The 16,813-nt window shown below is 46.1% G+C and overlaps 1 protein-coding gene across 1 annotated transcript in view; it reads right to left on the reverse strand.

The window, feature by feature from the left end:
• Positions 1 to 14,632, reverse strand: part of LOC115310114 — a 34,545-nt gene extending 19,913 nt beyond the window's left edge. Inside the window, exons 1-2 of the mRNA XM_029968392.4 lie at positions 14,368 to 14,632; positions 12,974 to 13,174 (exon numbers count right to left, since the gene is read on the reverse strand). Coding sequence (XP_029824252.2) covers positions 12,974 to 13,163 — 190 coding nt within the window. The 5' untranslated portion in view covers positions 13,164 to 13,174; positions 14,368 to 14,632. The remainder of the gene's footprint in view (positions 1 to 12,973; positions 13,175 to 14,367) is intronic.
• Positions 14,633 to 16,813: the final 2,181 nt, after the last annotated feature.

Genomic DNA, 16,813 nt, shown 5'->3' on the forward strand with positions numbered 1-16,813 from the left:
TTCTGATCCTATGATTTAAACAAAAAATCTATTCAAAGTATTTAAGGTTGTTCGGGTACATCGTACTACCTTTTTCAAGGTTTCGTATAGTATCTCGAACTTAGTAGCCAGTGGAAGGAGCCGATCAACGTCCAGTTACTCCTAACATATGTTATCGAACGCACTCGTTATGTACTGCGGGGGCTGTAAACTAGCACGTTCTGTCAAATTAGTCATATCGAGCTAGGGCAGAAAATATTACACAATATGGAAACAATAATTTACCCATCTTATTTTTTTTAGTTTGTTTTGATGCAAAGTTTTGCTGATGTTTCCGGTAGTGACACGCGGCTTGCACCTGAATGATCATACCAATGAGCATTATAATTATTCGGCCAACGCCATCTTCAGCTCAAACATTCCAGTGCCTTTCTATTTTGTGTGTATTTTCTCAGAGTGGGCCTTTTCCAGGGTTGCCTATGCGCATGCATACTTTACATAGTTCTAACACACGCATCCGTCCACCATTTGTGGTGGCGCCAACAGGTCAAGGTATCGTCAGTCAGTAAAAAACCTCGGTGGAAGAAACATTTAGGTGATGACTCTGGCCACTCTTCCAGCAAGGAGCGAACGACCAGATCGTGTTCAAAACTAGCGTCGAGCCAGGCGTAGTTAGTTCAGCACCGCCGTGGAGGGCGCTGAGGTACGAGGTCCCTCCTCGGCGGCCCCGGTGTCGGGGACATAGCGTGCTCGCCTTTTTCGCGGTGTGGTGGTGTGGTGGTGGCGTGCGACCGGTGGCTGGCTTCGTGTTTTGCTTTGGTGCTGCGTCGATCACAGGTGCCACCACCGTGCACGAAGGTGAGCCTTAATCCGAGCAAGAAGAGGAAGAAGGAAGAGAACACAGATATACGGGCTCTGACGACTTGGTGGCGGCATGGCGGCGGTGAGGTACAGCAAGAAGCGCTGAGCGAGGGAATGCTGCAGCCCCGCTGGGAGAAACAACCGGAGCGGTCGGTTTGGGACGAATCCCATATTTGGGCGCCATCTATCCCCGTGCGAGCGAAGCGCGCTCGGTGCACCTAACATAATGTGGCCGCCGCGTCGGACAGTGAGTCATAACCTGAATGTGTTTCTTCTAATGTGGGTACAACAAGAAGCGGCGAGGAAGGGAATGTCGGACCACCGCTGGGGAGAAACAACCAAAGCGGTCGGTTTAGCAGGGACCCCATACTTGAGCGCATACTTTGGTAGTAATTCAATTACAGTAATTGAATTACTTTTCTTAGTAATTTGTAATTATATTTAATTACTTTCGACCAAAAGGAATTGTATTTGTAATTTAATTATATTCTAGCGTCAGTAATTGTAAAATTTCAGGCACAATTACAATTACTTTTCCAAAACTTCGCCCCGCTGACGGAATCTGTTTGAAAGCCTCAGCGCTCGCACAAGCGGCCTAGCCCTCTCGGCGAAACACTCGCACAAAGCCACGCACTGACACACATGCACAACATAAATAGTGTCGCATTGTTTGTTCTTTTGTAGCTTACACTGCGGGCTGAGACAATCCTCGTTAGAGCCTACCTCAACGGCGCCGTGTTGCGCCGTCTGCTGTGCAAGCAGAAAACAATAGCGTAAACATACCAAAATATTGAAAGGAAAAGAAAATCGAGCTTCAGCTTTCAGATGAGCTAGAAAATTTAAATTGTTTACAAAGTTTCTTTTGCCAGTTTTTTACGTTCACTTTCCAGTACTGTTGCATATTTGTATCTTCGTATTATTTTCAAGCTTATTTCCTGTTGGTTTTACTGCATATATTTTTTGCATAAGCATTCTGAAGACTGACCTCGCACCTGGGATGTTGTTCCCAATAATTCGGGAGCTCCGATTTGGTTCTTATATATTTCTGATCCATTACAATTTCAACTGAATGTAAATAATTTGCAATACTATGATGTTTGTATGTGAATGCGGTCGGTATTAGCACGTGTAGATTTTAGTTTTGTATTACCACTTGTAGAATATTCATATATTTTATTCGCTTCTTTATTTGCCGTGCTACCAAAACTGTGTCAATCCAATTTTTTCTTTAGCGGTCTGGCGTCTTCCAGCATATGAACTAATTTATTATTATTATTTATAAAAAAATATAAGACCGTAGCTTCATTGCCTCAAACTGTGAAGCTCCATCATAAATTGAACAAAATTCATAAAAGGAAAGTACAGTCTCCGGCGATATGAAAGACCCACTGGGAGCGCGTGGCCGAGGCGGTGGCTGGCGGGGGCGCTGCGAGCGCTCCGGGCAGTTCCGTTCTGCTTCGAGGGGAGGACGCTCACTCGGGGCTCAGCTAAAGCGTGCGCTTATCAGTTTGTGCTGAGCCCCGAGTGAGCGTCCTCCCCTCAAAGCAGAATAGAATTGCCCGGAGCGCTCGTAGCGCCCCCGCCAGCCACTGCCTCGGCCACGCGCTCCCAGTGGGTCTTTCATATCGCCGGAGACTGTACAATACGTGGCATTTATGCAGCGATGCTTAAGCGTCCTCAAACATTGAAGCAAGGAATGAACAAGTACGTTGCGTTATATACAACTCGTTTAAAGTTATATGGCCCAAGTCGGGTTGCTCTCAGAAATAAGTATTTGTAAAGGGATTGCATTACTTTTTAAAAGTAATTTGTAATTGTAATTATTTACTTTTCACGTAGTAGTAATTGTAATTGTAGTTAAACTAATTTTGAAGCAAAGTAATTGAAATTGTAATTAAATTATATTTTGAAAGTAATTTACTCATGTATGCTTGAGCGCCACCTATCCTCGTGCTAGTGAAGCGCTCGGTGCGCCGAACATAATGCGGTAACCGCGTCGGACAGAGTCCTCACCTAAATGTTTCTTCCACCGTGGTAACAACACAGGCATGTGGGTAGCCCAGCGTTTTAATTGCAACGCGCCGTAATTTTCTTTCGACGTTTGCAGCAAGAATACAGCTGTGATAGTTGGATAATGTTTTATGGAAGGCCATTAAAAATGTCTCCTGGTTTGCCGGTACACGCCGCCAAACCAAGCAAAAGTGCAGGGTGTCCCCGCAAAACATGTAAAGATTTATTTTTTCACCGCAAAAATAAACTCTGCGTCGTCGAACTTTCACTTCCTGCCCAAAGTATAGCGCTAGCGGCCGCACAAGGTACCAAATTTTCAGAAGTTAGCGTTACCTGGTTGAAAAGCTATAAGTGATATTCGTACATTTTCATTGAGAAAATAGCGGTTTTCCTAGAATGATACGATACTACCGGTAATCGAAATGCTAAACCTGGCGATCTTCCAGAGCCTTTCACACTCTCGAGCTCCTCTCCCTCAGTGCGCAGAGCTGGTCAAACTCCCAGCTCCTCGCCTACTCTGGTAACGTAACCTACCCTTTAACTAATCAGCGTCGGTCACTAGACTCCTCCTTTCCCAACCGTCAACCAATCAGTGTGCAGCCTCGCGGTCATACTTTAATCTGGGCTTCACGAAATCCCTAACTTTCCCAAAGAGGTAGTATCGTATGATTATAGAAAAAACTATCAGGTGTACACATGGTACGCGCTAAACTATCCGATGAAGAGTGCAGTGAACGTGGGCGACTGGCGTCTGGAAACTCAGACTATCGCTAAAAGTTGATGATGCTAGAACGTATGCTACACAATGGCCTAGCAATTTGCAATCAATCTTTTTGGGGTAAAGGAAGCAGTGTAATGTTGTTGTTGGTGGTGTTTTTGTTTTCGGGGACGTGTCATCTTTTTTCCAGCGTTCGCTCTGGTGAAGCGGAATGAGTGAAGGGCTTTGTGAGGGGAGCTTGTCCCGCATTCTTAACCTGCCAATGCCCAAGACTCAATCAAAGTATTTCAGATGATATACTAAATACATATTTTAAAATGTATTTGAAGTAGATTTCAAGTTACTTTTCCTACGGACTATCTTGAGTAAGGACCAATACTTTAAAAAAAGATAATTGAATTACTTTTGAAGATACTTGAAAAGTATATGTTGCAAGCTGGTAATATTAAGGATAAAACAGTCAAAGAGGGTGCCTATGTTTTATGACTTCTCAAAAAATATAGTTTGTTGTGATCTTATGACTTCCAAGAAGCGCCTTGGATGCTGTGCTGAAAGTTTACTTCGAAATAATTTGGGATATGCAGCATAAGAAAACATTTTAAGAGCAAAAGGGACTCCCGTATTGTGGACACGGCACATCCTATGCTTTAGTTCGGCGGCAGGCTCTGCTCATGGCGTAGTCCGGAAGAAGTTGATCATATGCCTTGCCGCAATTCGGGGACTTGACACGTAGTCCGGCATTGCATATTCCTAACAGCCAATCATAGATGTTGATCAGGCAGCCAGATTTGTTCATGAGTACGCGAGGGAATGGCAATCTTGCATGTTCAGGAGAAACATTGATCCGAGGACAGCAGCCCCTGTAGCCGATCAACAACCAAGAGAAAGTAGTTTGTCCCCAAGCCGGGTACGAAGAGGAGCACCTGTACTTTCAAACTGTTGAGATATTAGGAGGGTCAAAAGGAAAAAACACGTAACACAATGGAGTGTCAGCGAAACCGCTTCCAAACCCAGTTAGTTCCCTTGCTGCCCTCATTTCGAACCAGCTCAAACCATTTCTGACGCCCCAAAGTCAAGATTCCAGAATCAAAGTCCACCACCTGACGGAAAACTGGGTTCGAGGATTCTGGGGATGAACCAATGCGTTCATTTGGAAGGAGATGAAACCAATGCTCTTGAAAGAGCTTGGGAGCAAAAGTTAAGCCATATTAGGCACACAATGGACTTTGGGGAAGCCCTGACTAGGTCACTCCAGCTATACAAAGCCAGCAGGGTCTAGCTTCCTTGGCCACGGAAGTGCCTGTGCTTTCTTGAAAACGCTCTCACGCATTTTCATAGCAAAACCTCCTGAACCGATGATTTCCGAAAATGGCTCCTTGTGACCATACCGAGCGTTGGCGTCACAATTCGCTGCTGTTGGAGCCACTCTAACTTTAGACAAAAGTGGGGCTATGGTGTAAGATCCTGGTGACTTCAACAGCGCTTTGCTAGCTTCATGCGCGACGTGTCATTCAAAAACAGATTGGGGAAGGGGGGGGGGGGGGAGCGGACAAGAGAACACATAGAGGGGGTTTGGCCTGGAATCTGACGATCCTTGTTTCGTACATTGTTCCGGCGACAAATGTCTCCAGTAGTTGAAAAAGTCTTTGAGATACTGAGTACAAGACTGTCAGAAAAGTAAGCAAGACAGAGTAGCAAATACTCTAGACCAGCAGCGGCTTGCTAGAAACAGCATCTCAGCAGACACTGGGGGAAAGAAAGCACTGTTGAAGCCGGCGCACGGCGTGAGCGGGGCTCGAACCGCATCTCAAGACGCTCGCGCGCCCCATGCCTTTTGCAATGCTTTCTTTCACCTAGACATAGTCTCAGTTGAGACACTTTTCTAGCCATAGAGTTATTACAACAAACGCTAGAGGCTCAGCTGGCGCTAGTGCCTACGGGACTTCCGGTTGCGAATTGAAGCACACAGCATGCAGTCTACTTTTCCAGCCTTCCTGTGTATTCCTATGGGAAAACGTACGTGCTACTTTTTTCTTCGCCAGGGATCAATAGGAATCACCGTAGTTTCTTTACTCGTAACGGGTACTACGTAGCTTTATTCACATTGCAAAAGTGAAATTAATTTATTTAATATTTTTTTATTACTGAGCGATGTTTAAATTAGCAGAAATTGAGGCCCAGGTCAATTTTGCACAGCATTATATGTCAATAAAAGGTATGAATTCAAGCAAAAAAACAACAATCGTATTTATTTCAGAACAGCAACACTCGGTTACAGCTTTATTTCGATTATTCATGAAAAGTCTGTTAATAATCCAGTAAGTGTTCTTCGTTCCATAACTCCATGCTTCGTTCTTGTCGTCTTTTGTTATTGTTTGGCATGGCATATATTAGCATCCTTTTGGTATATTGTCAAGCTGATTTACTCTGCGTGCTTTATAGCATTGACTGTATCAGTAAATACGTGCCCTATAATAGCCGTCTGCAACGCCAACACCTATTTTACATCTGGATTGGGCTATTGGAGCGCAGTGTTCGACGCCTAAATTCTAAAGAAAAACGCTCTAACTGACGCATACTTTTGTACATCCGATTGTAAAACGTTCCAATCTTTTTATTCTCTCAAACCACTAAGCAATATTTGCTCTTATAATCAAGCGCGAAGAGAAAACGCATTTGCGTTTTCCCATAGGGATGCATTACCAGAAGTCGTATTTAGACTGCTTGCTGTCTGCTTCAAAATTCCACAGCACACTAGCGCCACCTGCACCTCTAGCGTTTATTGTAATAACTCTATGCGTCTAGCAAGGCGGGTCTAGGGTCAGCAACTGGCGTCCCGCTGAGCAATATTAAGCGGCCCCCAGCCCATTATCAAAACTATTCGCTCACCCCTTTTCCCGCTACTCAAACGCAATGACAAGAGTTATGGTTGGTTGCCAACCCGTCATAACCGGCCGCATTGAAGGGATACTACAACGAAATGTTGGCGCTTATTTTTTAGTCTATATATGCTCAAATTAGCAGTATCATATCGGACACGCCAATATCTTGTAAAAAAAGACACGAAGATGAATTTTATAATGAAGTAAACAAATAGCAAAGAGCACATGGTGAATGTCGTTGAAGCCTCTATTGCAATGCCCGTCTAAAAAGCTTGACTGGAAGTGACGATGACTGTCTCCTCACGTCATCGCAACAGCTCTCCTGTCAGCATAAGAGAAAAGGGGAAGGAGAAACTGGCCTCTCACCAGGACTCTCTTTTGTGTGTCTCAGACTTCGCTATTCTCCCTCTACACTATTATAGAAGATTAACCCGGCACTTGCCGTGGCCCGATCGCTGGCGTGCTTTGACCGCTTCTGTGGCTGGAACGGCTAGGGCATCCTGACGACGTCAGCCTTGCCGCAGCTTTGCTCATCCCGACACAATGTACGTCACGATTGCGCCGGATGTGACGTGCTTTCGGCTGGCTGCTCTCCGAGCGCTTACCAGAGTGGGTCGTTTATAACGAGAAATACAGCCATCAGGGTGAAAATACAAACGCGCGATTGTAATTTCTAGAGATTGTAAATCATACTTATCCTATTTCTGAACCCGACGGGTATATTTCAAATTTCGTTGAACCATCCCTTTAATTAAATAAGTTCAACACATTCTGCCAGATAGGATTCGCTGATGAGCTGATGCCCAAACAGGGAATAAGCTGAAAAATGGAACGACTTCGTTAAGTTGTGAGCTGGCCTCCCTGAACTAAAGTTTTAAAATCTACGAAATCATAAAACGGCCTCGAAAGAAGTGTTCGCTACAGGACGTATGTATTTGTGAACGTAGTTGTTCAATATGGAGACTCAGAAGTCAATCGTGGTTCTTGCGAATGACAAGAGAGCACCGCAAAGATGGCTTCCGACCGTCTCGGTTAAGAGTTATGCAAATTTTTCCACCTTGGCAAGTTATTTCGAACACACAAAATCTTACCGAGATGGGAATCGAGCGATCTTATGTTACCCGTGCCTGAATCATGGTAACATCTTTGGACATCACAAATAGTGTGTGACAGCTTTTTAGAGCGCCACTCTTAGGCGTCCATTTCCGGCTTGAGCGGCGTCAGCGTAACCGCGCGTTGCATTATGCGAGTGACGTCACTAGGGTCATAAGCGACGTCACTCGTAACCGCGCGTTGCATTATGGGACGTTTCCCATATTGACGTCACATGTGACGACACAAAGGTCACTCGGGAAGGTCACGAGAAAAGTCACGACCTTCGCAGTGAAGGTCGCGACTAGCGACCTTCACGAGGCCTTCACGAGTAACGTCACGTGGGTCACGATTGACATCACGAGGGAGCGGGAGGGAGAGAGGAGGAGGGGGAGGAGAATGAGAAGAGGAAGATGGTGGGGGAGGGGAGAGGGAAGAGGAGGTGAGGAGGAGGAGGAGGCGGGGCATACCTTTCTCTCTGTCTCTCCCTTCCTGCTCCTCAAGAGCTGCGCTCTAATTCGGCATTAGGGGAAGTTGTAAACTCTTCATTTTTTAATGCACAGCTCTTGGGCGCCTGTTTCTGCGTATAGCGGTATCGGCGTCGCCGTCGGCGTAACTGCGCGCGTTGCATTATGGGACGTTACAGACCTATACACCAACTCAATTCCCCGTTAAATTTAGCTACGAAACTGAATTGGTGTGTAGGTCTCTAATGTCCCATAATGCAACACCGCACATTCAATTTCCCCGCTAAATTTAGCTACAAAACTGACGTCGCATGACCTCAACACAAATTCAGTTTCACGGCTAAATTTAGCGGGGAATTGAATTGGTGTTGAGGTCACATGGCGTCAGTCTTCCCGCTAAATTTAGCGGTGAAACTGAATTGGTGCTGAGGTCACGTGACGTAAATTTTCCCGCTAAATCCAGTGGGAAAACTGAATTGGTTCATAGGTGCCGTGATATAAAGTCATGTGAAACTATTTTCGACGCTAAATTTAGTGGCGAAACTTAATAATCGTCCCAGAAGAAGCCGAACAGGCTTCGAAACTTTGGGCCCCTGATTTAGGGATTGGTTGGTCGTTTTATTTTAATAATAAGCTCTTGAGGTATGTTAATATTGTCATGTACCGTGGTCGAGAATTCGACAGAGGAATATATATATATATGATTTTTTCTTGGGGGGGGGGGGGGGGGGGGGGGTAGGCCAGGGAGGACGAGGAGTGTACGGTGGGAGCCCCATAATGCAACGCGCGCGGTGTTTGTTTCAGCGTGAAGTGTTTGGCTAGTTGCTCCGGATTTTGTGAAGCCGCCTCTCGTAAAGCCGTGGCCTGTGACGTCACATGACTTCACAGGTTTCCAGCTATATTTAGCTGAAAAAGTGACGCCACGTGACCTCAACATCAATTAAGTTTCGCCGCTAAATTTAACGATGAAAATGGCGTCACATGATTTCGTGTCACGTCACCTATGAACAACTTCTGAAGAAGCCGAACAGGCTTTGAAACGTTGGGCCCCTGATTTAGGGACCGGTTGGTCGTCTTATTTTAATTATAAGTCCGCCAAGCAGAAAGACTTCGGTCTAATGTTTACTTTCAAACTTCAAGAGCTACGCTTTAATTTCGCATTACAGAGAAGCGTAAACGTCTCTAATATTTGTTTTAACTTTTATTTCTTTAAACAACGTCTCCCCATCCTTTGTTTTTTCGTCCGGCTCGCTCCGTCTCCGCTTTGCGGCGATTCGGCCCGCGACAGCAAAAGGTTCTGCTCTAGTCAAAATTAATTTTCAAGTTACCAAGATACCACCAAAACTACCTACTGTAAACGGCCTCAAATTCGCGAGGACCTAATTTTCGCAAATCCCCTACAATTCGAGAAAAGTAGGTCCCGCGAACAATTCCCGTAAGATGTAAACACATTGGTATCTAGATTGAGATCCCACGGCGTCGCAAAAATTAGAACCCGCGAATTATTCCAAAACTTCAACTTTGACTTAAATCGTGAAATTTCGAGCCCGCAAACAGTAAGTCGTTTACAATATTTGAAATGCGGTCTCTTAAGTTGAACATTTAAGATAGGCACAAGATAGTGTAGTGTTTGTTATAGACTGTAGTAAGTTAGTAAGAAAAACAACTGATGCGGTATAATAAAGTGTTTGTTAACACCCTGTTAAAAAAAAAACGCAATATCAACGGCCGCTTTGTTTTGTCGCGCGTCGGAACTAAATGGAGCAGACGGGTTATTTTTGCCTCGACGACGGGGGACTCACTGAACCGTAAAAATGGTTGCCTCGTGAACGTCTAATGTTTGTGTTGTAAGTGTTTTTTCGTTGCTTTTTTTGCTGCTTTGTTACGTCACAGTGGGAGGGAGGAGATAATGGGAGCATTTTTCGTAAGAGGGCCTTGGCCGTTGACGATGCAATCTTGCCTCCATTACGTTATTACAGAGTGTCTGGACCTGTTTCAAAATCGGGCCCCGACATGGAGTACGGGGCGAGGGCTTGTTGGCTGTGTGTACATAGAAGCGTCAAGAATGTTTTTGTGGCAACTTTTTTTTTCACTTTTCATATGGTTAAACAGGTTAATTTACAATGCCATCTTCCCGCAGATAAGAGCGGAGGCTTAATCCTGGCTCACACATTTGCGTCTTCGTGCGACCGGGTGCGTTGTGCCCGCTTGTACCCGCTAACGACTAACACCACCACGTTATCTATCAACCTTCAAGACCTTCCATCTGCTTATAACTAGACCGCATTTTGCCGGATATGCGAAATCTATTTCACTCACTATTTATGATATATGGTCTCTCGCAACATTGCCAGAATTCACTCAAGCACGCAATATACCTCGATCCGCAAAAAAAAAAAAAAAAAAAGGTAAATATATTTGCAGATAGAACGCGTACCAGGGCCAGCTCACAGATGGCGCTAGCGAGCCAGCGTGTTATTTCTTCGTAAGTGGTCGCAAGCGGAAACGACGCGGGTGGTCATACTCAAGCGCAAATGCATGAACCAGCCTTTAAACATCGAGTATATTGCTGTTTTGCTCCAAAACTTGCATGGGTGTGCAAGGTGCGCTGTATGTTCTCGTACGGCGGCGGACTTTGTTAGCGGTAATACGCGGACATTCGAAGTACCCGACGTTCCATATCGTCGGCGCGACCTGGCAGGCGCTCGTTGAGGCACTCTGGGCGTTCGCTGCGGCCAAAAGCGTGTTTTTTTTTTTTTTTCAGATTTGGACAACAACACTGTTTCTTGCGAGGTATTTTCAGGAGAGCTGCTATGCGGTGCTGGCAGTATAATGAAATGACATATATTCGCATGTTAATTCTAACCAAGGCAAGAATCTTCCCGCACAATTGTGTGCCATGATGGCCTCTAGCCCACTACTGCACGTAAGCAATTACGGTAACACGTCTATTTTCTAGGCATGTACAGTTGATATAACTCCAAGTGTTTGATTAAAAATAAAATGGACCTAATGGGAAGTCCTGTGTTTGTAAGTATGCTCGTGGAAATAGTGATGACCACCTTCATTCTTTCTTCTATTTCTGAATGTTATTATTCGATGACTGAACTGGCATCGTGAGCTGCCTGAACACAACGTTACTACGATCAAGTTTTAGAGTATATTTTAAAAGCATAAACATTCGTATTTGAAGTGTCTGATTGACCGTCCTTGTGTTATATTGGTATTTATGAATACCTTAAGCAGGGATCCCACTGCTTATACATCATACAATAGGCAGTCTGCACACAAATTCGAATGCAAGTTACTCCAAGTTTCGTGCTTGAAATGTCGCATGGCAATCAGTTCAAGGAGAAGCTTGGCACGCGGCATTCGAACCACGGATATAGCGATGTCTCGTGTTTGCAGACTGTCCTTTGCATGATGTATGAGCAGTGTGACCCCTGCTTTAAGGTAGGCAGCGTGCCTCTTTGTATACATGTAATCGGCGACAGACTAACATACCTACCCTTTGTCTCAAATGGCTTTGACTAGCCCACCGGTAACTCGTTCGGCAATGACGAGTTTGGTAACGATGTGTCACACTTTTGGCGCAAGTTTATTCAATCTATTGCTGACAATGCAGCGAAGCCTGTAAAAACAAGCTTTTCTCTTTGATCGGCGTTTTTTTTTGTTTTTTTTTTTTGTTTTTAGGCCGGGGAGGGGCAAAAGAAAAAACAACTACCCTAGCATTCGCTTAGCCGTCTACAGCACAATTTTAAAATGCTTGTTGTCCCCTGTTTTGTTCAATTAAGAGAACAATATGAGTATGACTTGTCTTTAGAACACCTGGGTAAATAAAACGGTACATATCTTTTTTATTATTACTATAAGAAGAACAGCAAGCACTCAACAGGCATTGAATGCCTTTTTATTTTACGGTGCAAATCACTTATCATGAGACATTCATTTCACCAGCATATGTATGCCTACAACGAACGATGCTGAACGTATACTTTCCACGTTTTGCTGATAAATGGCAGATATACCTTCACCTTAAAAGTCCAAGTTAATTGCTTTGTGAATTGGAATACTTACTTTGTTTTTATCGAAATACGAGTACAGCCTTGATGATTGCCAATAATGGAGAGAGTGGAACCTCGAATGACACCAACAGAGGGAAGCCGCAACCCGCCTAGTACATCCATCACAAAGGGAAGTAATGCCCGTGTCCCACTAAAGCGACAGACAGAAACAAACGACAGCAACAAGCCTCAAACCAGAGTCTTTCGCGATTTGGGAGGCTGTGTAGAATAAAAGAGGCTATGCTCAAACACGAGCATCATGCACGCGAGAGAATCTTTGGCAGACTTGCAATCGCTCGTGCTTACTTTACGAGCACCGAACTACTGAATACCTGCCAAAGGTACCATCGCGAGCATGCTGCATGGGTTTGAGGCCTCTCGCTGTCTTTTATTTCTGTCTGTCGCTCTAGTGGGACACGGGCATAAAAGTCCCTTAGCTAAAGGTACCTTTACGACCGTGTGAATGTGGTCCCACTAGAGCGACAAAGAAAAACAACCGACACGGACAAGCCTCACGTGCAGCATGAGCGCGCGAAGGTAGCTTTGGCAGGCTCGTAATCACTCGGACTCGTTTCACGAGCACCCAGAGACTGCAAGCCTGCCAATGTGTACCTCCACGTTCACGCTGCATGCATGGGCTTGACGCTTGTCGGTGTCGGTTGTTTCTCTTCGTCCCCCTAGAAGCCGCACTCACAGTGGCGTTTTTGAAGACTTCGTATATACGTATGCTTTGAACATGTCTGCAGACAGTTGTTTTGTATGGCCAGTGTGACCATCATACAAGGAAGAACCACGCTCCAGACAGTGTTTGCCGACTGCCTTTTGTGTGGTGTATAGTGAGCGCGGTTTTCGGGAATAAACACACACGTGACACAGAATTACCGCAGAGACAAGATTCACCTGTCCTGGTATCGACGGCCACAAAGAAGCCCTCCGGGTCCACCTGGTAGAAGATGCTCACGTTGTTCATGCCCTGCTCCAGACCCTGCTCCTTCCAGATGTCCACGGCCTGGCAGATTTCGTGGGGCCTCATGTCGCGGATCTGGAGCCAGTCCTCACCGCCGCCGCAGTCACCGTCTTGTTGAGCCATCGCGCCGAAAACTGCAAGCGCCCCGGGGCCCCGCCGCTTTTTTTGGGGGGGACCGCTGAGAAGAACGGGAGGGGAAGAGGAGCCGTGAGGCTTTTCCCCCACGGGGACGGCAGCCACCCAGCCAGCCTTGTCCGAGCATTCCGACGATCGATCTGGACCCGCGCTCTCTTACGGCACTCTCCCTCACAGCGGAGTGTGGTGTTTCTCTCATCCTTACTATCTCCTGTGCGAACGACCTATCGAAACCTCGATGACGGACGTCTGCTTGCCGACGTCTAAGTGGGGCTAGGACGAGGACGCAACGCGGGGCAGGCAAGAGCAGCAGCTCTTTATATGCTGAAGGTCGTGCACCTTGCCAGGGTAGCCAGAAAATGTTTAGGTGACTCGAGCAGGGCTGCACGGGGAGCGTGAGTGGGAATTTTGTGCAGGTGGCGCGATCGATCAACCTTATCGAGTGGAACGGTATACGGGCGGACACGCGGCCGTCGCGGCGTTGTGAAAAGGTTGGAAGCGGCCGCGTCTATCATCCCTCGCGCTGGGAGTAGGTGCTCTTCGAAAGTGCTGAGAATGATTGACATTGACGGGTTCAAGTATTGTTACCACAACAATTGCACTTAATTTCGATTGCAGGACTTTCGCTCGCGCACATAGAAAACAACAATAATAGTTGTACGAGAATGACGGTTCCGACACAATAAATACTACCCATGTTGCCATGTGAGCTGGCCAGTGGTGTCCAGGTAGGGGCGGTATAAAAGCCATGCGGAGAGACGCCAAAAAAAGGTGGGCATGGACGACCATATTTCCCATTATCGTAGTAGTATCGCAGTTGGGTTCATAGTTTTACATGTCGTAGGCATTCCGTGCGTCTTCTTACGAATTCCGGACTAACAGCGAAGTGCGCGAGCCTATATTGTCGCTGAATGCACATAACAATGGCATGCACGTAAAAAAAAAAAAGAAGGCAGAGGTTAATAATCTTATACAGACTGCACTTTCACAATCTCCGGAATGTTAACGCAACGCGCGGACGCCCTTCTCCTACTGTATTTCCGTCCCGTGGGAGCGGTGATCGCGGAATTCGAGCTCACGTGCGCGCAGCGGCAATGATCTAGACAGCGCGAGTGCACGCGCTCCTGCATACCTCTTCGCAGCAAATCGACCGGTGACCCTTTTAAGAGCAATCGGAGCAATGACAACCCACCTTGTTGCACGTGGTCCTTCGTCACTCGAAGCGCTGTGGGAGGAACACGTGATCTCCTTCGCGTGTTTGGAAGAAGTCCCGCGCAGGTGCGGAATACGTCGATAGAAATTACGGGAGCAAAAACCGGCCTGGCCTGCGTCCCGGAGAGCAGAAGCAATGAGCGGGCTGCTATGGCAAAACGTTTCCCCCGGACGGATGCGCCGATGATGACCCGCGGTCGCCGCGAGTGAAAGGCGCCAAGTCGTCTCGGTTTTTGGCTGCCGTCGCTAACGCCGGGAGTCGGGGGTCGCCGGCGAGCGGCGCGGATCTCTGGGCGAGGGAGTGTGCTAGCACGCATGCGCCGCAATTGAAGTCCTCGGGGAGAGAGAGCCCCATGCTCTCTCTCTCCCCTAGGAACGGGAGGAAAGTCCAATAGACGAGTCTTATTTCTTTTTTATCGGTTTTACGTATGGGGCTTAATTTCATTCGTTGACTTGATTTCGTCTTTCTCTTTGCGTGGACGCTCGCGAATGTAGACATCAAATAGAGTATGTTTGGTCTCGAAGTAGACGACCGATGAAGATGGATTCTGCGCGAAAACATTACATGAGGACAGGACGGCAAGATGAAGCCGAAAGGAGGAAATGGTGACGGATCGTTCGCGTTTTCTTCGGGCAACGTCTTTATATACGAATAAAGAAGGGCCGAATTTGAATCGTATACGTTCCTGCGCGTAGAAACGTATACTTGGTCGTTTCTATGTCCACATTGTTTCCTCGTTGGCATACTCGAGCTTTCGCGTCTACTTTCGGCAAACACCTAGCACGCGCACGCGCGCATTGTGTGCGCGTCCGCGCGTCCGCGCGCTTGCGTGAATGTGTATGTGCGTGGGCACACGCAAACGCCAGCGTACAAAAGCCTTACCTTACCCACGCAAGGGTTTACATAAAAGATCCGCGGCGTTGACGCTTCATTTTACCCCCTATTACACGTATAACTTAAAACAAATTACTTACGTACATACTAATTTACGTTTACATAGCAAACAAATCATGCCACCTAGATACAATGTTCATAAAACAATTTAATTACGAGGTGGTCATAAAACATAGATACATCGCAACGACGGTCGAGGTTTCAAAAGATTAAAAGAAATGCCACAGCATTCGTTGTAAACGCAATTCGGTGTCACCGAGAAACCAAACGTCGCCCAATGTGGCTCGACGAGACAAACTTGTTCAAAAGCCTTCGAACTTAAGGCCTTTAAAAATATGCCACTCAGATTGAGATGCCGACTTTGTGTCGGGATCGCAGTCGGCGTGCGATCCTTTGCCGTGCGCCGGTTCGCCGATTCTAAATAGGCCCTCAATGTGAAGATCTTTGAAAGTCGTTAATATTACACGGACAATAGGGGGTATGCCCGAAACAGTATGTTCTTAATGCCTGGTCGTAAAGTTTCATGTCCTACGCTCTAACCGCCATTCAGAAAGTTTAAAATACGTCCCCCATTATTCTATCTCGCACCCGACGTGTTTCCCAACCTCCTTTTCACCGCACAGTGGAAGGAGCGTTTGCAATTTCACGCGCCACTGACTTCAAGCGCGGTAACCTTTTGAGACAGTGACCGGCGAACACGGGTATAGAAAACGTAAGCCGAAGAACAATGGACCTCGGCGGGTTGGAGCCGATCGGCGTTGATATTTTGCTATAGGTTAAACTAGCCGAGAAACTTTCTGGAGCAGGTGCTATGCTATGCCGCGTGTCCGCGTGTTTCGAAAGTGCACCAGAGTTCGACAGCGTAATCCACATAAACGGATGCTCGCTTCAGCGCTGAGACAGGTTCACGCATTTATGGAGCATGTCCTCAAGAGAAAGGTGTCTGTCTGCTTGCTGCGATGAAATATTTCGTGAAAATATAACGCCTTGTCTTAGCACATTTTTTCGTAATTTAACGAAATTTTAGAAAGATAGAAAGAAACGATCTCTAATAATTTGACATTTGGTCGAGCTATAGTCTGCATGCAACTTTATACAATCTTCGCACAACAAGTTGGAAAGTGCAATCAAGCTGGCATTTTCAAATTAGGTCTTCTTGGCTGGATCGTCGCCACCTGGCACGTCATGTCTCGCATCTATTTTTCACCCCCCCCCCCCCCCAAAAAAAAAAAATGTAAATAGCTTAAAACAAACAAGCTGACAATTATGAGAAAACTTAAATTAAATGTACAGGAATTTCACAAGTTCGCGAGAAAAGAGAACCGTGTTTTTCGTCCTTGGGAAATTAACTATGCACAGCAGAAAGCTCAAACTTCGTGAGAATGTGACGCTAATAGTTTGGATAGAAAATGAAAGATTGAGAGCATGAAGTTGCCTGGATCAAAAGATAATTAAGAAAGACCATATTTCTTTAAAAGCCCATGTTCACCTAATCCTAATATCGCCAAAATAAAAACTAACATTGTGGACG

The sequence above is a fragment of the Ixodes scapularis genome, unplaced genomic scaffold, assembly GCF_016920785.2.
Source record: "Ixodes scapularis isolate PalLabHiFi unplaced genomic scaffold, ASM1692078v2 PGA_scaffold5__190_contigs__length_132052651, whole genome shotgun sequence".
Lineage (NCBI taxonomy): Eukaryota > Metazoa > Arthropoda > Arachnida > Ixodida > Ixodidae > Ixodes > Ixodes scapularis.